The sequence below is a fragment of the Nycticebus coucang genome, chromosome 16 (genome assembly GCF_027406575.1).
Source record: "Nycticebus coucang isolate mNycCou1 chromosome 16, mNycCou1.pri, whole genome shotgun sequence".
NCBI lineage: Eukaryota > Metazoa > Chordata > Mammalia > Primates > Lorisidae > Nycticebus > Nycticebus coucang.
In genome coordinates this window covers 29,231,818-29,258,408 of record NC_069795.1, presented here as the reverse complement: position 1 = coordinate 29,258,408, position 26,591 = coordinate 29,231,818, and the positions used below count along the sequence as shown (strand labels likewise).

At 36.5% G+C, this 26,591-nt stretch overlaps 1 protein-coding gene across 1 annotated transcript in view; it reads right to left on the bottom strand.

Annotated features, from left to right (window-relative positions):
• Positions 1–26,591, bottom strand: part of SAMSN1 (SAM domain, SH3 domain and nuclear localization signals 1) — a 186,249-nt gene that overhangs the window by 94,078 nt on the left and 65,580 nt on the right. Inside the window, 2 exon segments of the mRNA XM_053564719.1 lie at positions 15,744–16,096; positions 17,521–17,647. Of these exon segments, the coding sequence (XP_053420694.1) occupies positions 15,744–16,096; positions 17,521–17,647 (480 nt within the window).

The window sequence follows — 26,591 nt, the reverse complement described above, 5'->3', positions numbered from 1 at the left end:
CTGAAGAGCTGGTTTGGTTATGGCAAATTTCTTCAACATATGAATGTCATTAAAGTATTTAATTTCTCCCTCATAAATGCAACTCAGTTTAGTTGGATACAGGATCCGGGGTTGAAAGTTATTTTGGTTTAGGAGATTAAAATTTGATGACCAACCTCTTCTGGCTTGAAAAGTTTCAGCAGAGAGATCTGCAGTCATTCTAATATTCTTCCCTTTGTAGGCAATGGCTTTCTTCCATCTGGCTGCTTTGAGAATTTTCTCCTTCATATTAACTTTAGTGAAGTTAATTATGATATACGTGGAGAATGTCTTATTGAGGTTGAGTCTGCTGGGATTCTAAAGCTGTCTGCTATCTGAATTACAGAATCTCTAGGCATGTCTGGAAAATTCTCTTTCATAATTTTATGGAGAAGGGCCTCCGTGCCTAGTGAGGCCACTTCATCAGTTTCAGAAATTCCAATGAGTCAGATATTATCCTTCTTTGAATTATCCCAGAGCTCTATGAGAGAATGATCCGTTTTGACTCTCCATTTCTCTTTCTCTTTGAGAGTTTGGGAGCATTCAAAGGCTTTGTCTTCAATGTCAGAAATCCTTTCTTCTGCTTGCTCCACTCTGTTACTGATGGATTCTACTGTATTTTTCAGATCTTTGAGGGCTGCAAATTCTTGCTTCAGTGTGTTTAGTCTTTGGTGGTTTTGTCTTTAAATTCATTAAATTCTTGAGACAACTTTTGAATTTTTCCTCGAAATCCTAATTCCGACTTTTGAATTGCTGCTCAAAGTTCTAATTCCAAATTTTCCTCCACTTTATTAATCTTGTTTGCAATACAAATTCTGAATTCGATTTCTGACATCTCAGCCAGTTGTTTATGAATGGGATCTTCAATTACATTTGCTATATCTTTCCTTGGGGGAGGTAATCTATTCTGGTTATTCATGTTACCAGAATTTTTCCTCTGATTCCACCCCATGATTTTTTTACTCCCTTTGATTTTTCCCCTGGAGCTTTGTTGAGGACCTGTACAGTGCTGTGCCCTGAGAAAGTGTGGCCTTGTTTGGTGTGGTGAGGCTAAGTGGTTCTGTCTTGTTTTCAGCTGGTTTCTGTTCGACCCTAGTGAAACAGTTACTCTGGGTTGAAGTCTCAGCTGTGGAGAAATACCAACAATTAAGTCACCCCACCCACCACAGGCAACAATTGTAAAAGAAATATCAAACCTTCCTACAACCACACACCCAGGGCACCATCTGAATAGTCCGCAGGTGATTGGCTCAGTTCAAAATGTCCAAATCAATTGTCTCAGTCAGCACCTGTCTCCTGTGGGAGAGTTTAAGATGTCTCTGGGAACTGGATCACAGGGGTCTGGTGACTATTCTGATATGGCTTATTCCAATGCTGCTTGGAGTCAGGAGGAACCACCCAGCAAATAGATCAGTCTGGGAAGTTTGATGCCTCCTATCCCACCTTGCACCACTGTCACACCCAGTCTCTGATAGTCCTGCAGTTGGCTGACCCAGTTGCCTGCAGTGAATAGATACTCCAGGGGTTTGCACCTGCCTGAATCACAAGGAAATCTGCCAGGCCTCTGTGCTCTGCCTCTATCTAGCAGGAGGAGGTGAGGCCTGACTGTCCCGGGTGCTTGGTGAAGGTTGGGGGATGTTCATTCAGGTCCAGTCTCGCCCCTGATTGATGTTACTGACAGAACTGAACAGAACTGCTAAATTCCCCTACAGAAGAGAAGCTGTTTTCAGTTCCAAAGCCCTGCCTTTTCTCCTGCAGGTTTGTATTAGGTTACCTGTCAGTTCTATCCTGCTGCCTTCCTTTGTCTATAGGCTGACAGTCCCCTGAGGGTCAGGTGTGTCTTAGGCTCAGTGAAGCGGTCCTCTGGGTCAGCCCCACCCTGCGAGCTTCCCGGGTTAGTGAGTCGGTATCACCTCAGGCAAATCCTTTACTCATGGGTTGTTGCCGGCCTCCTCTGGTTGCCCAGGGAGACAGGGGTGTGGCTTCAGAACATCCGTGAGTGAGCCATATTGCTGCTAAAAGACAGCTCCGACCCTCAGGGAAATGCTGCTCTGGTGTGGTTCCCTCTCAGCTGACCGTCTTCTCCTCGCTACCATGCCCCAGAGTCAGCACTGACCAGCTGCAGTTTAGGCACTGTCCACACCCCTCGAAAAATCACCCAAGAATCTGGACTCCTGGGGGATAGGCTTCCAGACCTCAGAGTGAGAGTGGAGGTGAGTGCTGGGAGCTCAGAGTTTCAGGTAGAGAATATATACAGTTTTACACAGTTTTATGCCTGGCCGTATTGCTGCTAAAAGACGGCTGCCGCTCTGTGCCTCAGGGAACCACTGCTTTGGTGTGGTTCCCTCTCAGCTGAACGTCCTCTCCTCGCTCCCATGCCCCAGAGTCAGCACTGACCAGCTGAAGTTCAGGCACTGTCCACACCCCTAGAGAAATCATCCAAGAATCTGAAATCCTGGGGGACAGGCCTCCGGAATTCAGAGTGAGAGTGGAGGGGAGTGCTGGGAGCTCAGAGTTGCAGGTAGAGAATATATACAGTTTTATACAGTTTTATGCCTGGCAGGAGAAAGCCATGGCACCCTAGTAAGGGAGGCAGGTCCAGGTTTTAGAGGGTCTCTCCAGTGGAGTGTAGTGGGAGGAAATTTGAACTCTGCCTGTTTGTTTATGGGGCACTCCGATCCATTCTCATGGGTGAGGGGACTCCTGTTCGCTTGGTGATGGATTTTGTACCTTTTGTTTGTACCTTGTGGTCTTAGCTCACCTCAGCAGGGTTGATGTGCATTCTTCAACCTTCTCTCTTGGTGCAGCCCGAATTCACCACATTACTTGCTAAATTTTTGTCCTTTAACTCTCCTTCTGGTATGGAGCCTCTGTGAAAAGCTGGCTTCAGTCAGCCATCTTGTCTCCTTTGCAGGGGAATTTAGCAGGGACAGAAACAAATTCCTGCAAAGTTGTTCTGTTCTGTTCTCTCGGTAACATCTATCAAGGGCGGGGTTGGAACTGAGTGAATACTCCCCAGCCTCCATCAAGCACCCGAGGTTGTCAGGCATCATCTCCTTGTGCTAAATACAGGCAGAGCACAGTGGCCTGGCTGAGGGGAAATAGATTTCCTTGTGATTCAGGCAGGTGCAACCCCCTGGAGTATCTGCTCACTACAGGCAACTGGGTCACAGCCCTGCAGGGCTATCAGTGACTGGGTGTGACAGAGGTGCAAGGTGGGGAAGGAAGCATCAACCTTCCCAGACTGAACTATTTCCTGGGTGGCTCCTCCTGACTCCACAGTGCACCGGAGCCAGCCATATGTGGGTAGTCACCAGACCCCTGCAATCCAGTTGCCAGAGACCTTTTAAACTCTCCTACCTGAGACAGGTGCTGACTGAGACAATTGATTTGTACCTTTTGAACTGAGCCCATCACCTGCAGACTATTCAGGTGGTGCCCTGGGTGTGTGGTTGTAGGAAGGTTTGATTTTCCTTTTCAAATTGTTGCCTGTGGGGGGTGAGGTGACTTAATTGTTGGTATTTCTCCACAGCTGAGACTTCAACCCAGAGTAACTGTTTCACTAGGGTTGAACAGAGACCAGCTAAAAACAAGACAGAATCATATAGCTCCACCACACCAAACAGGTCCCCTGTTTCTCAGGCCACAGCATTGTACGGGTCCTCGATAAAGCTCCAGGGGGAAAAAATCAAATGGTGTAAAACAATCATGGGGCAGAATCAGTGGAATAATTCTGGTAACATGAATAACCAGAATAGATCAAACCCCCCCCACCCAAGGAAAGATATGGCAGATGTAACTAAAGATCCAATTCATAAACAGCTGCCTGAGATGTCAGAATTAGAATTCAGAATTTGGATTGCAAAAAAGATTAATAGAATAGAGGAAAATTTGGAATTAGAAATTCGAGGAGCAATTCAAAAGTCGGAATTAGAAATTCGAGGAGAAATTCAAAATTTGTCTCAAGAATTTAACAAATTTAAAGACAAAACCACCAAGATTTTGATGCACTGAAGCAAGAATTTGCAGCCCTCAAAGATATGAAAAATACAGTAGAATCCCTCAGCAGCAGATTGGAGCAAGCAGAAGAAAGGATTTCTGACATTGAAGACAAAGCCTTTGAACACTCCCAAACTCTCAAAGAGGAAGAGAAATGGAGAGCAAAAACAGATCACTCACTCAGAGAGCTCTGGGATAATTCCAAGAAGGCTAATATCCACCTCATTGGAATCCCTGAAAGAGACAAAGTGGCCTCACTAGGCACAGAGGCCCTTTTCCATGAAATTATGAAAGAGAATTTTCCAGACATGCCAAGAGATTCTGAAATTCAGATAGGAGACAGTTGCAGAACCCCAGCACAACACAATCCGAATAAGACATCCCCCAGGCATATCATAATTAACTTCAATAAAGTTAAAATGAAGGATAAAATTCTGAAAGCAGCCACATGTAAGAAATCCATTACCTACAAAGGGAAGAATGTTAGAATGACTGCAGACCTCTCTGCTAAAACTTTTCAAGCCAGAAGAGGCTGGTCAACTTTCAACCCCAATCTTGTATCCAGCTAAACTGAGTTTCGTTTATGATGGAGAAATTAAATACTTTAATGACATTCATATGTTGAAGAATTTGCCATAACCAACCAGCTCTTCAGGAAATTCTCAGACCTCTTCTGCATAATGACCATCCCAATCCTCTACCACAAAAGTAAACACACTCAGAAACTTTTGATCAAACTCCAACTTCCACAGTCGCAAAAAGGTTTAAAAATGTCCACTGGACTTTCGAAAAACTCAATACCCAAAATTTTACCAGACTTAACAATATTCTCCAATAGTGTGAACAGCTTAAACTGTCCTCTAAAGAGGCACAGGTTAGGTGACTGGATATAAAAACTCAGGCCAGATATTTGCTGTATACAAGAGTCTCAACTTACCATAAAAGATAAATATAGATTCAGGGTGAAACGATGGTCATCCATATTTCAGGCAAATGGTAATCAAAAAAGAGCAGGTGTTGCAATTCTATAAGCAGATATAATAGGCTTTAAGCCAACAAAAGAAAGGAAAAATAAGAATGGTCACTTCATATTTGTTAAGGGTAATACTCAATATGATGAGATTTCAATTATTAATATCGATGCAGCCAGACAGATTGCACCTCAATTTATAAGAGAAACTCTAACAGACATGAGCAACTTGATTTCCTCCAGCTCCATAATAGTAAGAGATTTCAACACTCCTTTGGCAGTGTTGGATCGATCCTCCAATAAGAAGCTGAGCAAAGAAATTTTAGATTTAAACCTAATCATCCAACTTTTGGATTTAGCAGACATCTACAGAACATTTCATCCAATAAAACTGAAGACACATAGGGCGGCGCCTGTGGCTCAGTGAGTAGGGCCCCAGCCCCATATGCCGAGGGTGGCGGGTTCAAACACAGCCCCGGCCAAACTGCAACAAAAAAATAGCCAGGCGTTGTGGTGGGCGCCTGTAGTCCCAGCTGCTTGGCAAGAGAATCACGTAAGCCCAAGAGTTAGAGGTTGCTGTGAGCCGTGTGACACCATGGCACTCTACCAAGGGTGGTACAGTGAGACTCTGTCTCTACAAAAAAAAAAAAAACTGAATACACATACTTCTCATCAGCCCACAAAACATACTCCAAAATCAATCACATCTTAGGTCACAAGTCTAACCTCAATAAATTTAAAGGAATAGAAATTATTCCTTGCATCTTCTTGGACCACCATGGAATAAAAGTTGAACCCAGCAACAACAGGAATCTGCCTACTCATACATAAACATGGAAGTTAAATAACCTTATACTGAAGGATAGCTGGGTCAGAGATGAGATTAAGAAGGAAATTGCCAAATTTTGGGAACAAAACGACAATGAAGACACGAATTATCAGAACCTCTGGGACACGGCAAAGGCAGTCCTAAGAGGGAAATTTATAGCACTGCAAGCCTTCCTCAAGAGAACGGAAAAAGAGGAAGTTAACAATTTAATGGGACATCTCAAGCAACTGGAAAAGGAAGAATATCCCAACCCCTAACCCAGTAGAAGAAAAGAAATAACCAAAATTAGAGCAGAATTAAATGAAATTGAAAACAAAAGAATTATACAGCAGATCAATAAATCAAAAAGCTGTTTTTTTGAAAAGGTCAATAAAATAGATAAACCTTTGGCTAACCTAACCAGGAAAAAAAGAGTAAAATCTCTAATCTCATCAATCAGAAACAACAAAGACGACATAACAAATTCCTCAGAAATCCAAAAAACCTTTAATGAATATTACAAGAAACTTTATTCTCAGAAATATGAATATCTGAAGGAAATTCACCAATACTTGGAAGCAAGTCACCTTCCAAGACTTAGCCAGAATCAAGTGGAAATGTTGAACAGGCCCATATCAAGTTCTGAAATAGCATCAAGCATACAAAATCTCCCTAAAAAGAAAAGCCCAGGACCAGATAGCTTCAGGTCAGAATTCTACCAAACCTTTAAAGAGGAATTAGTACCTATATTACTCAACCTGTTCCAAAGTGTAGAAAAAGAAGGAAGACTACCCAACACGTTCTATGAAGCAAACATCACCCTGATCCCCAAACCAGGAAAAGACCCAACAAGAAAAGAAGATTATAGACCAATATCACTAATGAATATAGATGCAAAAATATTCAACAAGATCCTAACAAACAGAATCCAGCAACACATCAAACAAATTATACATCATGACCAAGTCGGTTTTATACCAGGGTCTCAATATCCGTAAATCTATAAGTATAATTCAGCACATAAACAAATTAAAAACCAAAGACCATATAATTCTCCCAATTGATGCAGAAAAGCTTTGGATAATATCCAGCATCCCTTCCTGATCAGAACACTTAAGAAAATTGGTATAGAAGGGACATTTCTTATATTGATAGAGGCCATCTACAGCAAACCCACAGACAATATTGTATTGAATGAAGTTAAAGTGAAATCATTTCCACTCAGATCAGGAACCAGACAAGGCTGCCCATTGTCTCCACTGGTTTTTAACATTGTAATGGAAGTTTTAGCCACTGCAATTAGGGAAGAAAAGGTGATCAAGGATATTCATATATGGTCAGAAGAGATCAAACTTTTGCTCTTTGAAGATCATATGATTGTACCTCTGGAAAACACCAGGGATTCTACTGGAAAACACTAAGATTCTACTACAAAACTCTTAGAAGTGATCAAGGAAAACAGCAGTGTCTCAGGTTACAAAATCAACAATCATAAATCAGTAGCCTTTATATATACCAACAATAGTCAAGTTGAAAAAACAGTTCAGAACTCTATTCCATTCACAGTAGTGCCAAAGAAGATGAAATATTTGGGAGTATACCTAACAAAGGACGTGAAAGATCTCTATATAGAGAACTATAAAACTCTAAGAAAATAAATAGCTGAAAATGTTAACAAATGGAATATTATATTGGCTGGGAAGAATCAACATCGTTAAAATGTCCATACTACCCAAAGCAATATACAATTTTAATGCAATCCCTATTAAAGCTCCACTGTCATACTTTAAAGATCTTGAAAAAATAATACTTCATTTTATATGGAATCAGAAAAAAACTCAAATAGCCAAGACATTACTCAGAAATAAAAACAAAGCAGGAGGAACCATGCTACCAGCCCTCAGACTATACTATAAATTAATAGTGATCAAAACAGCATGGTACTGGCAGAAAAACAGAGAAGTAGATGTCTGGAACAGAATAGAGAACCAAGAGATACATCCAGCTACTTACCGTTATTTGATATTTAACAAGCCAATTAAAAACATTCAGTGGGGAAAAGATTCCCTATTCACAAATGGTGCTGGGTGAACTGGCTGGCAACCTGTAGAAGAATCAAACTGGACCCACGCCTTTCACCATTAACTAAGGTGGACTCTCACTGGATTAAAGATTTAAACTTAAGACATGAAATTATAAAAATACTAGAAGAGAGTGCAGGGAAAACCCTTGAAGAAATTGGTCTGGGCAAGTATTTTATGAGGAGGACACCCTGGGCAATTGAAGCAGCTTCAAAAATACACTACTGGGACCTGATCAAACTAAAAAGCTTCTACACAGCCAAGAACACAGTAAGTAAAGTAAGCAAACAGCCCACACATTGGGAAAAGACATTTGCAGGTTATTTCTCTGACAAAGGTTTAATGACCAGAATCCACAGAGAACTCAAATGTATAAGCAAGAAAAGAACAAGTGATCCCATCGCAGGCTGGGCAAGGGACTTGAAGAGAAACCTCTCTGAAGAAGACAGGTGCACGGCCTACAGACATATGAAAAAATGCTCATCATCTTTAATCATCAGAGAAATGCAAATCAAAACTACTTTGAGATATCATCTAACTCCAATAAGATTAGCCCATGTCACAAAATCCCAAGACCAGAGATGTTGGCGTGGATGTGGAGAAAAGGGAACACTTCTACATTGCTGGTGGGAATGCAAATTAATACATTCCTTTTGGAAAGATGTTTGGAGAACACTTAGAGACCTAAAAATAGATCTGCCATTCAATCCTGTAATTCCTCTACTAGGCATATACCCAGAAGACCAAAAATTACATCATAACAAAAGATATTTGTACCAGAATGTTTATTACAGCCCAATTAATAATTGCTAAATCATGGAAAAAGCCCAAGTGCCCATCGATCCACGAATGGAGTAATAAATAGTGGTATAAGTACACCATGGAATATTATGCAGCCTTAAAGAAAGATGGAGACTTTACTTCTTTCATGTTTACATGGATGGAGTTGGAACATATTCTTCTTAGCAAAGTATCTCAAGAATGGAAGAAAAAGTATCCAATGTACTCAGCCCTACTATGAAACTAACTTATGGCTTTCACATGAAAGCTATAACCCCTTATAACCTAAGAATAGGGGGAAGGGGGAAAGGGATTGTGAGGGAGGGGGGAGGTAGGTAGAGGGAGGGTGATTGGTGGGATTACACCTGCGGTGCATCTTACAAGGGTATATGTGAAACTTAGTAAATGTAGAATGTACATGTCTTAACACAATACCTAAGAAAATGCCTGGAAGGCTATGTTAACCAATGTGATGAAAATGTGTCAAACGGTCTATAAAACCAGTGTATGTTGCCCCATGATCGTATAAATGTGCACAGCTATGATCTTATAATAAAAAAAAGATATTCAAATATTTTATGCACATTTACGATTGACTTTCTTCAAACTTGGCCTAAAGAATTTCCATAAACCTGACATCTTATACTATAGTGATAACTCATATTTTAAGTATTTCTTCTATAAGTTCTTTTCTTCTTTTTAACATAAAATCTGTTTGCATGTCAAGCCATTTCATTTTGAGTCTTATTTTATATACAAGTACCACAAAGTGTTTGCCATTCTAGTGAATTTTTACTTAGGGATTGTGATTATTTGTTATTCCTTTTTTCCCTTATAATAAGAGCCCGTAAACTCTCCTGTCTACCACCACTCCCAGCACACACATCACATCTACTTCCTGAGTTCATAGACTGGGTGGCTCAGAAGGCACTTGGCATGAACTTGTTAAATGGGTGAATGAATTGATGAATGAATGAACAAGCTATTGCAACATCTCTTATTTTTCATATTCTTCTCTTCAGTAAATGTGATTTTCCTCCATGAAATATTATATTGGCTGTAATTAAAAATTTGTCATGTAAAATGGTCTAATTAATGTTCTGGTCTTGTTCATTTAAGGCTTTTAAAATTACTTTTAGAATCTCAATATGCAAATGCATTAATTTTAGTGCAAAGTATAGTAAGTATAGATACTTTTGGTAATTTGTATTACATTTTCCTATTTTTCTTTTTGAAAATCCCATGGTTATCATTTACTATGCCTTCCTTTTTGCAAGTTGTCCAAATATATTTGCTGAAACTTTTTCTCCTTGCATCCCACCATAATTCCAATGTGATGAAGTAATGTTGAAAACTATTCCAACAAATGTTTTTTGCTGTCTTATAGTTGGGACACAGTGCATTAAACTTTGAAGTATTATAAAACATTGAGGGTTCATAGCCCACCTTCCTTCAGGTGGATGTGTGAGTTTTCTTTTAAGTATGCCTTATTCACTGGATCACATCTTATTATTCCCTGGGTCATGAAAAATGCCCCACCAATGGGATCGCAGTGACTTTTGGTGGGAGTCTAACATCACTAATGTTCAAAGAAAATGAGAATAAAACCTGTGAAATTAATTTTGCCCTTTTTTTTCTAAATTGTGCAATTTAGAAAAAATTAATGGTCTTCTCTATCCTAATTCCTGTCCATGTATTTTTTTCTTCAAAGTCTGAAGCATGGATTCTTATTCATCCACCTTCACTTTTCAAACTTCACAACTATTCACATATAGATAGAGAAGAAAGGCCAAAATGAGGAAATGGTATAAAGATGTGAAAATGGAAAAAAAAAAAAAAAACATGTTCTTGGTGAAAGGATGGTACTCATTTTTTTTCTGTGGCAAAATTATTTGAAAGAGAGTTACGTGGATCTAGTTAGAAGGCAGATTAGGTGAGTATGTTTGGATTTGACCCTGTTGGGGGTGTCCAACCTGGGCCCAAGGGCCACAGGCTTATTTTTGAGGATATTTTTTACTTATCTGTGGGGTCTGATATCACAAAAGGTATGCACAGAACTTTTATTTGCTAATCAGCTTTCATTAGTGTTTGTGTATTTAATGTGTGGCCCAAGACAAACCTTATTCTTCTAAAAAGAAAAATGGTTGTACACCCACCCCTGCTAGGTGTTGGGGAGGCATTTAAAGGTTTGAGAGGGAAGCAATGACATTATTCAATTGGGGTTCCAGAATCATTAATCAGGCAACATTGATCAGTTAGATCAGTCAAGTAAACTAATCTAGCAATGGTGTATCATGCTGATTGAAGGAGGAACCCTATGCCCAGAGAGACTGGGAGAGATTGCCAAGAAAAGACAGACAAAGTTGAAGACATAACAAAAACTGTTTATCCTGGTCTTGTCACCTTTCTCTCACAGACCACTGCTTTCCATGAGAAATAATAAAACTCTGATGCCACTTAGCAGTGGGCTATAGATGTCAAGAATATTCTCTCATGTCAATAATTAGTATCCACTGCTCCCAATCTAGATCAAAAAATTAATTGCAATAAAATCTTGTATTACTTTATTTCTATGTTAGCACACATCCTGGTTCTTCCACTGAAATGGTTGCATAAAGAATTTTTCTGTTATTCATATTTTTATCACTATTTTGATGAGTTTTTGGAACATACCAAAAAAGGCTGCCCAAACCTGTTCTTAGAAGCTGGTGTGTTTTCACCTTGAGGTGCTGTAATAAACTCTACTCATTTTTATTTGATTTTTGTTATCATTTTTCTATCTATGTTGTGTTTGAATTCTTCTCTACTTACGTCTCTGTTTTGTTATTTGGGGTCTTTGATTTTGCTATGTCAAAGAAAGAATCTTTGCTATTGTCATTTTAAAAATATATCACAATGTTTTTATAAAACAAATATCAAAATATTTTAGGCATTTGGGAGAAGTGAGTATATACTCCCTTTTTTCACGTCTAGACTACTTCCAGTTTTTAATGTTAAATAAACCATGTGTTTATCCTTTTCATAAGGCTGAAATATGAAATGTTTTCCTAGGTTTTGAAAAACATTTGCTTCTATCAAAATATTATGTTCATGGAAGGTTTCATCTTCTTTACATCCTGTAAACTCTATTCTTCCTTACCCTTATTCCCTACCATGCTTATGGCTCACTTTCCTCTTTTTTTGTTAAGACATTTTGTGCTCTTATCACGTAAAACTTCATAAGTACCCTTCAGCCACTCGTCTTGTAAATTGATTCTAAACACTTGGCTTCACATATTATTTTTGGTTACATCCACTTTTACCCATCTTTAGATGAATCTCAAACCTCTCAATGCCACTCATCTCAGATTTAGGAAAGACCTACATCCTTCATTTTCCTTTCACATCTCTCTTACGGAATACACACTTTTTTTTATTTTTTACCTTTCTCCATTTATATCAATTCTATAATACATATTTCCTAACTTCTCAGATTCTACAGACATTTCAAACAAACAGCATGTTAAACATCTCAATCTCCTGTTAACTCCTATGAAGATCCCTTTAAAAATAATATATATTTTTATATATTATATTTTATTTATTTAAAATATATAGTATATTTTCCTATCTGATTCAGTTTGTTTATGGTATCTCAACAAAATAAAATGTTCTGCCTTAACATAAGCCTCTGAGTTTTTTTTATTTTTCTATAAATATTACCTACTGTAGATTGAGTCTTAACACCATTTCATTTAATTTTCTGCATGGTAGATATTGATCATCTTGCTTTTCATATGGGTGATTTGAGTAGGTAGACATTCAGAGAAAAGGGAGTGGAACTGAAACCACTGTACAGAATTGGAATTAATGGGTTAAAGAGGCTATGGAGTTTGCTTAAGGTCACTCTGTTGGTCTGGGTTTAATCTATCAGAACCAGACCTGAGAGGGTGAGCCCGCAGTGGACTTAGGTGGGAGTTATTAAAGATGGAATTAGAGACACTGGGTCTATTATCCCTGAAATTTCTGAAGTCAAGGAGAAACCAGTGCCTTTGTGGATTGGACTTATTCTCTAAGAAATGTGAGGTTTAAATCCAGCTCCACCATATCTGCCTATGTTGGCACATTTTTCAAAAATGTGACCTTTTAAAATTGCAAAAATGTCACCTCTGACTACCTGTCATTAATAGTAAGTAACACTCATTTCTGAAGAACATCTTTTCCCTCGACACTATCTTGCCTTTCTGCACTTTCTATAATATGAAAGTTAAATAACCTAAATAATAACCCTGCAATTACAACGGAAAAAATACCAGCTATGCTAAAATGAAACTAGACATTGTTCACTTGTTATTATTACAGAATATATGTAGCATATAAAAATAATAATTTTCACTCATCCAACTTCTTTCACTCTAGTGTCTCAAATCCCTGAGTGTAAGCGGTCTCATTAAGTTTACCAAACCAATTTAACTCTAACACACTCTTGAACCTTCTCTCTAAATCCACTGAGGCTTTCTTGTCACAAATGCTGAACATTATCTGAGATTCTGAGCATTCTGCAGAAAAGTTTGACCTTCTGCTGATAAAACTCACTTAATCATGTACATATACACTAAAATAGACAAAACTACTTAAATAAAAAAGAAAAACACAACTGTTGTGCATTTACCTAAATACACACCCATCCACAAACACATATACAAGATAACTAAATTTATGCATAAAAGGATTTGTTGGAATGATGAAAGTTTTGGCTATAAGACTGACTAGAAAAGCAAGAAGAAATGTTTTATCCAAATCTATGTAAATGATATCCACTTTTTTAAACTACATTAATTTAGGCAGCAAATGCTTCTTAGATATTTATTTAGTACTGATAATATTCTAGGAATGTAGAGGACACAAAGATAGATTATTTATAGGAACTATCCACATCCCAAGTAATTCTAGTACATCATGGAGTATGATAAGCTCCATGAAAATAAGGGCAATTGGACATTGTTTAGCTCTGTCCCAGGACCTAACATTGAGAATGGCAAATATTAGATGCCAATATGTGTTTGATGAATATATAATGAAAAATTATGTCATTAAATGATATAGAAGTTCAAAGGAAGACAGACTACTTCTGTCTGCTGTGATCCAGGAAAACTTCCTAGAGGACAAAGTATTCGATCTGAGGCTAAGCGATGGGGGAATGGTTCTAAAGGACAGAATAACATACCAGGCAGAGGTATACACAAACACAAAGATACAGAAGCAGGAAAGAGCAAGACAGTCTTTAGAAATAACAAATCATTCAGTTTGGCACTCCAGCATAGAAAATCAATAAGGCAGGACTAGTAAGTAGATATGACTCAAAAATTAGATTGAGGCCAGATGGCCAAAACCTGGAAATGCCATGTTAAGAAGTCTGGATTTGATTCTTGAAGGAAGCTCTGCATATTTGTGTTTAGATTCCTAGGTATGTACCACCTTAGCCACTTGCCAAGAAGTCGTCATCCTTGATCCTGCTCTGAAGCTGTCAGAGAGAGTCTTCAGAAGCAAGTCCTAATTATATGACCAGCTACTCTCTAAAAAACTGCTACCACAGACCAGGAGAGAAGATGAGGACTAAAGAAGTAAGAGAGACAGTCCTAGAAATGATGACAGTGAAGAGATTCACTAGTTCTACATCTACTACCAGACACCTATTATAATTAACATGATATTTTGAACATGAGCTCTAGTCTTTAGAAACTGAATCCACAAATCTTAACAGATAAAAAGGACTCTAAGGGAGAATAAGGCTCTTTGGAAAACTGCAAAATGTAACAAAATATAGCCCCTTTCTAATGAGAGACTGATTCTTACAGCAAAATGGCATAGAAAAGGCTTCCTGGATACACAAATTTGTTCCATTCATTCACTGCAAACACAAATGGCCATGCACTGTAAGGAAGTAAAGGTATAAGACATGACTTAAGGAGCTTAGCAGTCAAGTTTTTAAAAAGTTAGATACTCTTTAAATCCTAGAAGATTTATGATATTTTAGACTCTTAAACTCTTCATGTGTGTAGGGTTATAATCATTTCTACTTTATATTTCTATTTTATATTTAAGAAAATTAAGATTAAAATGTGTAAATAATTTTCCCAAGCTAGAATCATTTCTATTTTATATTTAAGAAAATTAAGATTAAAATGTGTAAATAATTTTCTCAAATTAGAAAAGTAGTCAGAAGTCAAACCCAAATTGTTTAAATTTCAGAGCTCATACTCTTTCTTGTACACCATATGGCTTTAGCATCTATCTTACTATATGGAAAACTCTATGATACATCACCTAAAAATAGGATATGTAGCATGAGACTATAAGGGAAGCTCTATAAGTTGATCACACAAGGGACTGTAGCAACCTGATCAACAGACAAAGGTGGTAACATAGGGAACTATGCCTACTGCACTGACATGTACCCGGGGTGCTTGTCTGATCTATGAAAATTAGGCCAATTTAAGGAGGTGGTCAGTGGAGGGAGGTGGTCAGCTATGGAGGTTCTACTATATCTAGTTTGTAGTTCTTGGTTATACTTCTCTAATTAGCTGACCGACTTTGTACCTATTACTAATATTTTTTGTGCCTCCTCCATTTCTTCAATTGTAAAACAAGGGAGAAATAATATTGGAATACCATTCCTTACTTTAAAGGGTTGTTGTGAGATTTATATGAGATAACACATGTGAAGTGCTTAGGTGAATAGTAGGCCTAAAGAAAATGCTCATTAAAATTAGCTATTATTTGTCAGTGAAACTTCATTACAATCGCAACAATTTAGACAATTCAATGCACTTTTTTTTTTACCTCTATCAACATCGAAAGTCTTTCTTCAATTAAAAAGAAATCCCTGGAAAATATTATCCAGTAGTTTATTTGTGCACGAAGGAATGTACGTAATATTAATATGGACAAAAGTCACAAGAGTTATGTTGTGTTTTGGAAAAACACCTTTAGGAACTCTGGTAACTTTCCTAACACTGATAAAGTTGATCCATTATCACATTTATTATTTGTTCCTTTCCTGACACCCCCAAATAAGATGATACATTTCCATAGTTTATAAACTTACCCATGAATGTAAGAAATCCATGTCTGAGCAAGAGGACTTGAGATTTGGGTGGTGAATACAAAAGGAGGAGTGGCTCCAGGGTCCAACTTGGGAAATTTGAAAATCAACACATGGCCAGAGTGGGTTTTCTGGAAAAGGTTTCCAGCTGTGCCACATGTGAACTTCACTTTCATAGTGGGCCAACATGTCTTCTAAGTTGCCTTCGTTAGAAGTACTAGATCTACTCAGCGATGCAGAAAAAGAATCCAGTCCAGTCTTCCTCTCCTCCTTCTTCCTTGTGCTAATATTACTAATTTTCCTTTCTTGGGATTTGGTTAATTTCAAACAAGAAATCAATGTGTTATCCTCCTCTTCTGAATGACAAAAAAAGTTAAAAACTAAGATTATCTTATAATTCTTCACGTCAAAAAATTATGAATACTATACTTTCCTTTATGCAATAGAAATAAACAAAACAGGAAGTCATTTAATTTCACAAAATAATTTACAAAATAATATACAATAGCATTTCATTAAAGATTAAGTGCTTTTGTTATATGATATTATTTGTTTTTTTAAATACGATTTATCTGCAACTTTTAAAAATAATGCTTATTAATTAAAGTCAACCGGAATAGAATGAATGGAAACCACATGCCTTAGAATACTGAAAGATATTTGTGAAAAAAAAAAATTTTTTTTTTGAGACAGAGTCTCACTTTGCTGCCCTTGGTAGAGTACTGTGGCATCATAGCTCACAGCAACCTCAAACTCCTGGCCTCAAGCGATCATCTTGCCTCAGTTTTATTATTTTTTAGTAAGGCAGGGTCTTGCTCTTGCTCAGGCTGGTCTCGAACTCCTGAACTCAAGCAATCCACCCTCCTTGGCCTCCCAGAGTGCTAGGATTACAGGCGTGAGAAACTGTACCCAGCCAAAATTATTATTTTTTAAAAAAAATCCACTTATTAGATGATATGCTTCTACTCTTGATTATTTTTAACTTTTCTGAGGTCCTATGAATAAGAAGACATCATAAGGAAGTAAATGAAATTATTTGCCTTACTAAAAGAATGAAATCTCAGTGGACATGGGCTGAAATCCTACCAACATTCAAAAATTATCTATTTTAACATCAGTCTGCAAAGAAATTTATGCATGTACTGTTTCTTACAGTAAAATATTTTGGAAAAATAAGAAAGTCTGAGAAAACAAAAGATAAAGTCATATATTGAATGCAATAAAGTTTATTAGTGAGATTTGCATTTACACTATGTGGCAAGGGGCTTGACGAAATTTCTAGTAACATATAAAAGAGTTACAGAAAATAGAAATATAAATCACCTATAGTAAATTGCTCTATAACATTGAATCTCTTAAATCCAAGTGTTTAATGAGTATGATTAATGCTATTATAAATAAATAAATGTAAATCAAAGAGGCATGTCAGAAACATACCAATTTTCTACATTTACATCAAAATTCAAAACTACTGTTTTCTATGGTCAAGGAAGGGGAACAGTGGACACTGCTGAGCCTCATTTTCTTCTTGAGCTTCACCCATATCTCTCTCTCTGTCTGAGAATAGTCATGAAGGGAAAGAGAAATGGCGGGGCATAGGTATGGAGTGAAATTCAGGAATAGGATTGGGACATGTTTCAAAATAACTTTGCAATTAAAAAAACCCCTCAATGTTTAATGATTATTTTAAGACCTTACCTAAATGGACTCCATTAATACATATATGCTCCCCCAGTTCTCCCTTAAAGAATGTTTAGCAGCATATTGAGCTGTTACTTACGGAGATTTGTTAACGTAGGCTTCACCTCATCCAGACTCCGCACCCTGGCTTTCTTGCTCCAGAACAGTTTCTGTAGTCGCTTTAATGTCCTCGTTGATTCCATGGGGTTACAGCCTGATTTTATGGCCTAGCACAAACACAAGGTAAAGACAAATTATTCTTCACAAATGATGAAATGCAAAATATGTTGAGATTATAAATGTGGGGAAATTAATAATGTGCCCATGAAAATGAAAACCTGAGTCAATTTAAGCAATAATTTGAAAACATACCACATTCTTGGGGCTTAACAAATTTAAAATACATTACAACTATTCAGGCACACTAAAGCAAGCAGTTTTACCAATTTTTTTTATATCAAAATGCAGCAGAGTAGATTGAATTCAGAGCCTTCTCAGTGTGAAATAGTGGAAAAGAACAAGGTCTCTGCAGCATAACATAAAGTTTAAAGTTGCTACTTGCAAGTGTTGGAACAGACTGATAGTACCCAAAGTCTACCTGCTAATATCAGATAAAGCATAACTCAAATTTTTGCCCATTGCCTCTTGGAAATTTCTAAAGAAACAACATTTATTTCAAATTTGAACTGTTTTCAAATAACATACATTTTTCAAATAGTCTGCAGCTTTCTAAAAGCTATGTGCTAAGGAAAACAAAATATAGCCACAGTGTACTACATATTTGGGGAATGTCAATGTCTCTTGTTTATTATGACAAAACATAGATAAAAATAGAATTAACATTGCATTAATGAATCAAAATTTCTTTGAATGTGCAAAAATATTTCCCACTAGTTTAATGTTAATGAATTTGCATTTATATTATTTTTATTTATTGTTTTAGGATATTTCCTCTTAAGGATTTCAAAATATTTTGGTAATTAATAATTTATATGCTAACTTTTATACTAATTATCAAAATAGTTGTATCATGTTACATTAACAAGGTATGAGTTCACACATATATGAAAACTTCTTTATCATCCTAGAAAGCTCTGTACTCAGAAATATTTCTCCACTTTCTCATTCTTTCCATTAAACTCCTGATAAATGACATCTAAATAGATATCACCATTTTCAAAAGGCAAATGATTTGCCTCTTCATTAATGTTTCAATGGTACATATTGGTACATATTTCCAATCCTTTGACAGAAATATTTGGAAGTAAAAGATATCTGGTATGCAAACATTTCCAATCTTTATATTCAACTTTTATTTTTGTTCTTCTGAATGACTTTGAAAAACCAATATAAATTTGATGTTCTGTCTCTGCATAATAGCACCTAAGTAGAAAATGTGATGTTTTGTCAGAGAAAGCCATACCTGTTTGCATTAAATAAATAAGAAAATATTGAAATCGCTTTAATCTTTCAGAAAAGACTGCAGTGAGATTTTCTTAGATACGCAAAATCCTCTTTGTCTTTCCAAAGGTCATGCTCAGTTCAACATAATTTCTATTGCTGTTTATTTTTTGTATTATTTTCTCAGTATTCCTTTTCAGTGCTTTGTGAGTTACTCAGTTGTATAAACCTCTTACAACTCAAGAAAAGTGCCTTTTTTACTCTTCAAACCATTTCAGAAATAATAAGCTGACATTGCACAACCAGTTTTTCTTTGCTGTGCCTCTTACGGCCACTTTCTCCTGTTACAGCCAAACCTTAATTGTTGCATTGAAACACTAGCGTCAGAACTAGCCTTTTCTCTTTCCTTTCTTTATGAAAAGGATTTTGCTTGATTTAGAGAAAGGTGTTATATACCAAGGATATTGAATTTCATATTAATGATTAGCCCCAAGGAGAAATGGAAGCATTTGGAAGTTGTCTAAATTCAGATGAGTGAGATCTCATGGTAGAGAGCTTTTAAAGCAAAATAACCCCTCATTATTTTGTTCACAGTCTATTACTTAAAAACACAATATTGTTAATATTTGTAACTTTATTCACTCTATCTTTGAGTTACTAAGACATCAGTCTATAGTATTTTATTCATTTTTAATCCCACATGCTTAAAATAGTGCATGGCTTAATGTTTGCTGAATGTAAATGCACCCCTAATTTTACACATATGTTTTATATAGCAAATGAATTATCTATAGTAAATTTTTGGTATTACCCTATCTACTTTCTAAAAGCAAAGTACTTCTAGACAACTAATATTAGGTAGATATACCTAAGGAACGAAAATTGGAGTTATTATTGTTTTATAAGAGGTACAGAATCATTAAGACTATGTATTAAAAAGAAATCCTCCAGAAGTATATAAAATAAAATGTTCCTATATATTTGTGCTGAATGTGATTAAAATTTATAATACTATGGTGAATCTTACAAGGGTACATGTGAAACTTACCAAGTAGAATATAAATGTCTTAACACAATAACTAAGAAAATGCTATGAAGCCTATGTTAACCAGTTTGATGAAAATATTTCAAATTGTATATGAAACCAGCACATTGTACCCCATGACTTCATTAATGTACACAGCTATAATTTAATAAAAAATTATAACAATGTGCCACTTAATTGCTAAATGTGTTTTAAGAAGACTGACCATAAATTAAACTTATCATTCAATCAATTAATAAGCTTTTATTGTGCACCTACTGTATGCCAAGCACTATCCCACATTCTGGGGATATGGCACTGAGCAAGTAATCTGAGATCACTGTTTTCAGCGAGTTTAAATTCCAGAGGAAGGTGATAGACCATAAACCTATAAGCTACAACAACAACAACAAAAAATATGCGACAAGTGCTATGCCAAGAATTAACAAGGTAATTGTGCAAGAATGTGAGAAGGAGTTCCCTAATACAGATTGAGTGGTTAGGAAAAGCTTCACTGAAGATACTGGAGCTGAGGCCTGATTGATGAGAAGGAACCAGACATGTGAAGATTTTGGATTCAGCAGATAGGAAGGATATCTCACCTGAGATCTGAAAGACAGAAAAGGGTCACCCAGGCAAACAGCAGAGAGAAGAAGTCCTGGAAGAGGATACAATTTGTGCAAAGGTTCTAAAGCTGGAATTCCTGGAAGGATTCTTAGTGCATGCCCAGGAAGGGGAAGAAAGAAAGAGTTCCCTGAGCTGAGGCCGGAGACCAACTGGGATGCCTCGAGGAGGACTTTGTGGAGCACATCAAAAAATATGTAGCTAGCCGGGCGTTGTGGCGGGCGCCTGTAGTCCCAGCTGCTCGGGAGGCTGAGGCAAGAGAAGGGCGTAAGCCCAAGAGTTAGAGGTTGCTGTGAGCTGTGTGATGCCACGGCACTCTACCTGAGGTTGGTATGTGAGACTCTGTCTCTACAAAAAAAAATATATATATATATGTAGCATTGAATCAGGGAAGAGACACAGCTTGGTTTATGTGTGTGGTCATCTCTCTAAATGTTGACCATCTTCCCAATAGCATTCAAATGTGCTTTAAAATTTATCATTTTTACACTTTTTCTAGGCATATTTCTCAAAAAAATTAGCTAGGTACTCTTCCTTGAATTTAATTCCTTTGATGTCCTATCCTTTCAGCCCCCCTCATCCTCCGAACTATCAGCTTTGGTCTCTACATCTCTTTGAAATTGCTTTTGTGGTCCAATAAACCATTTTCTAAATTTTTACCACTTGATATTCAACAATGTTGACTACAATGACCTTCTAGAATGTTTTTTTTTTATTTTCTTGGCTTTTGTGATACCACGTCCCCCTGATTTTCCTTGTCTTTTCTGGCCTTTCCTTCTCTAACTCCTCTTTGCTGATGCCTTCCTTTTCTTGAAATTAACTGCTTAAATTCCTTTAGGATTAGCTCAGGGCTCTCATCGAACACCACCCTTATTCTCTTCTTAAATGTGTATGTGTGCAAAAATACCACTTTTTTTGATATTGCTTATATGCTGGTGACTCCTATTTTATTTCCTTATTTTTTAATTTCTCCATCTCCATTGTTGCCACCTTAGCTTGATTTTCTTTCATTGAAACTATTGTCACGATGGCCAGGCTCAGTGGCTCACTCATGCCTATCATCCTAGCATTGTCAGAGGTCAAAGCCAGTGGATTGTTTGAACTCAGGGGTTAGAGACCAACCTGAGGAACAGAAGGACGGTCTCTACTAAAATAGAAAAAACTAGCCAGGTGTGATGGAGCATGTCAGTAGTGCAAGCTACTCAAGAGGCTGAGGTAGTAAGATCGCTTGAGCTCAGGAGTTTGAGGTTGCTGTGAGCTCTGACTCCATCGCACTCTACCCAAGTTGACAAAGTGAAACTCTGTCTCAAGAAAGAGAAAAAAAAGATGGAAAACAGAAACTATTATCAAGTCTGTAATTGATTTTCTTTTCATTTTTGCCTTCTGTTACATTTCTCTTTTAAAGTTGTAAATCTTCATCAAAATGGTAATCACATTTGACTGTAAATGTAATTTTTTACATGCATATATAATATGTATATGCTTTATCTTTCAGATATATTGTATCTATAAATGTAAGTATCTTTTAGTTCATTTTTCTCCCTCTTCCTTAAACAATGTAAAAATTTTGTTAGAAGTGCTAGGTTAAATATATCTCATTTTCTGGCATGTTGCTTGACTCTTGGGATTATAAAGTAATTTTTAGAAAAAAGTGTCAATTAATTATTGAACTGAACTAGAGTTACAATCATATTTTATGAGCTGGGGGGGAATTACTGGACATTTAGTCTGTCAGTCTATTTAAAAAAAATGAGAAAACGCAGAGATTCGAAGTGGCTTACTCAAGGAAAGATAATTTATTAAATAGAGTTAGGATGAGATTAAAGTAGTCTTAACTTTAATCCAGTGTTCTTTCTTACAAGATTTTTCAGAACCCAGCTATTTACTAATTTTCTACTATTGACAGCCAAATTAAGGCCAACAAAATTCAGGGATTTGATTTGTAAGTTAAATATTTTTTTTTAATACAAAGGATGAGTATCAGATAGACACTCTCCAATTTTTAGGCCCGTTCTCTTAAATATATACAGAGTGACCATAAAGTTCATGTGCCATAGCAACTATTTAAATTGTACATGAATTTTATGGCCACCCTGCATATATACACACCCACATACACACATATACTTGGTGGAAGGGCATGCAAATCTCTTCTGATTTTATCCCTTCCTTTTATAGAGGAAAACTTTAAACTTACAGAGACTAATTAAACACAGATCACCTATCTTTCTGAATTATCTTCTCTTTACTCCACTAATGAAAAGGAAGCTGGAAAGTAACATGACAGACCTTGAATTAAGTTAAAAAAATTTTCCTTTTGCTCTATCTTTTGTTTAAAATTTCTGATTTAGAACTAGGTTCCTGGCTAGTGTTATCTTTAACAAGTAGTCATAGAAAATTCTGATCAACTGGGTGTCTATTTTACATAATTTCTTCAATGCAAGAAATTGAGATTTTTCTAAAATTAGTATTTTTTTTTTAAATGTAATGAAAACCTTGAAATGAAACTTCAGGTAGTTTCATGCATTTTGCACTGACAATTTTCTCTGAGCTTCCTGGTCTTATGCCTCTGCTCGATTATTAAAAATTTACCAATGTGTAGGGCTTCAGAAATTATTTTTTATGCTCATAATACACTAAGAAAAAATTCAGAATGTAAATTTGTTTAAAAAGTACAAACACTGCTGTAAGTGGCTTTTTTCCTTCTTTATATACTCTGTACTTCCAAGTTTCTGATAATAAAGATGTATTACTTCTGTAATCGGGAGAAATCTCATAACTTAAAAAATGTATTTAAAGTGTGGGTTTCAATAATCAAATCTAGCCCTACCAAGAAGGGCAGAAGTACCCTCTACTTTACTATGAATTCATTCTTCCCTAGTCACTTGAAAGGAAAAGTACCTAGGGACAGGACAAAAAAGAGGAAGTTATTTTCAGGGTAAAAACAAAAGTAAAGAATAAGCCTTAAATAGTGAACTATTAAACTCCCAAATCTATATCTTCATTTTCTTCAATACAAAACTGACTAATCTCTATTCAAGACCTAAGACATGCTCTAAAGAAATAATTTGCAAGGTTACAATGACCGATCAACATCTAGTAAGTCAAGGGACAGTGCCAAATCTATTGGGATCATGAACTAGAATCAGTCAATGCAAATATACTCTGCACATAAAAACAAACACTTCATTTCAGAGGTTTAGTTTACTGCTTCCTTGTAACTATGACTAATTAAAAAGACAATTTGAAAATAATTCATTTGTGGAAATGAAATATTGATTGAAGAAATAATTATAGTTGGTGGGAAAATTAACATGTGGGTATTCAATGTATATAATTATAATTAAAAAATTTATTACTTTGTCAGGGATAAAAACTGAAACTAAACTAAGACTAAACTAGCACTTAAAGTATAGCTAGATGCAATTTTAAAAGTCATTGAATAAGTGATTGATGAATTAATTAATAAAATAAAATATATTCTCGTAGAGATCTATAAGACATTTAGTCATTCATCTATCTCATATTTTCTGAGCTAATCTTTGGGGGATGGAAAGGAGAATGAGACATTTTGTCTGTCTATGATGCTCATTACTTAATAAGGGTGCTGAGAAAAATAGTTATCTGTTTCTGCGGCTATACACCCATGGAGAAGGTGAGCTCTTTGGGGTAACAGTGATGTTTTGCTCATTCAGTCCCTAGCGTTAGTATGTTCAATAAATATAGTTGAACTGAACAGTTGGCCAATAATACAGCTGGAGGAAAAGGTTAATGTGTGTCATATAAGTACAAATAAAATTCAGTGATTATTCCCAAGAGAAAAAGGATACATCAGGTTGAAGTAGAATGAGCAAATGTGCTTTGCTAAGGGATTAGCAGGCATTTAAAAAACTAAGCAGTATAATTTAGTGTGGCCAACAGAGCCATTTATGTAACAGTTTTATCCTGCTATGTAAATACAAACCACCAACTCAATCCTAACACAGGCTTCCAGCTTCTTTTCCTTGCTCTCAAGCAGAGTTTGACATGTGTAATTCTGGTCTTGGAATAATGTCCCCTGTGTGAATGCCATGAGAAAAGAAAGGGGTTTTTCAGAAGTGACACAAGCCTTATTTTCTATGGCGTAAGAAAGTTGCAAATTTATGGCCATCTCTCCATACTTCTCTAGGGGAAGCCAAGATTGCTGTCTGTTCATTGACCCATAGGCTGAGGTCAATCTTTTAATATGAAGATACTGGTAAGCCAGCTGGAAGTTGCCAGGATTACATAAATTAGGGATGCAAATGGGGGTTGTGTGGGTTTAAGAGGAAAGACTGCAGAAACATCCTTCTTACTTCCTGTGTAATACCGCTGGTCTGAAATTTTGAAGAAGTTTCTAAACCTGTTTATAAGAACATTTTTCTTTTTTAAAACTTTTTAAAAATTTACTCATTTATTTATTTATTTATTCATTTATTTACTTATTTTAAGACAGAGACTCACTCTGACACCCTGGGTAGTATCCTGGAGTCACAGATCACAACAACCTCAAACTCTGAGGCTCAAGAGATCCTCTTGCCTCAGCCTCCAAAGTAGGCAGAACTACAGGCACCTGCCACATAGCTCAGATAGTTTTTCTATTTTATTAGTAGAGGTGGGGTCTCACTCCTGTTTAGGCTGGTCTTGAACTCCTGAGCTCCAGCTATCCAGTGGTCTCGGCCTCCCAGAGTGCTACGATTACAGACATGAGCCACTGAGCCCAGCCTAGAACATTTCTCTTTTAGCTACACTTCCAAGCTGACAAAAACTATGGGCAACAGAAAATTTAAGAGCCTGTATATAAATGAATTAATTTGTATTAAGCACTTACTGGATTCTTAGAAATAGGAGCAGCTCTGGGTATGGGAAATTACATAGGAAAAAACCCACTTTTGTTCATAGGAGTTATCATTTAATATACACAAAAAATTTCAGGGAAACCTGGTCTGCAAATAAATGACTGTCCCATTTTGAAACTCTGCTTTATGACTAGCCATTCTAAACACTTCACTTCCTACAATTCAGCCCCTTCGTCTATAAACGAGGAGTCGGATCATAAGAACTCATTGTTCCTCCAATAAGTTTTGGAGGACATTGGACTAAATAAATATCTCCTTTCCATAAACTCTCAAACCTTGAAAAGTATCAAGGAAAAAGTGGGAATGAGCTACTGTTAACAATAGATTATCAGACTTTGAAGAAATTTTTTCTAGTATTACACTGTATTTCAAAAATGACGAAATTGAGACCCAGAACTGTGAATTGAGTGGTGTAAGAGCACAGCCAGTGGTAGTGCCAAGTCTCTTGATCCAGTTCTCTTGCTTGTTTTACAAAGACTGTCCCCATCAGTTGTCTCTTTTCTTTTTCTAATGCTAACAAAGCAAAAACACAAAAAACCCAAACAAACAAACAAAACTCCACAAAGCTACCCAAATAATTGGAAAAGGATCCATTGTCTTAATTAGAAATAATCGTCCTGTTATCAAAGTACACTTTCATATCATGTTTCATCAGTGGATTCATCTTACATGTTTAGGTGTATAACATAAACAGAATATATGTTTATATGTATTCATAGTTGGGTATATCTGTGTGTATATTAAATGTATGCATGTATATACTCCCCAGATTCACTCCCCACATCTCACGTACTCCAAACCCAATTGATGGTCTAAAATCTAGAAAAAGGTTGTATTAGTGGAAAGAGAATTAGGATCAGGAAAATATATGAAGTAGTTTGTAATCCTTTAATGCCCAACATTATTAGGTACACAATGGACATCCATTTTTGAAACTATGAGTTTAAACTCACACCAAATATACATTTGGAATTGGCTAGCATTTCAAATCATAGGCTGGAGTATCTTTTATCACATATGGTATCTGTGAGTTTAAGCTCTTTACTGTCAACTTCTACCTATTTTGAAAAATCTTTATGCCTTGGTATTAAACAGTTTCTACCTACGGTACTTCAAAACTGCAAAAGGGCATTTGATGGAGTTTACAAAGTTGGACAATTAACTTTTGCAAACTCATAGTAGAAAAATTGCTATATACCTGATTGCTGAATATCACCTTGGTGACTTTTGAACTACTCTCCTTGG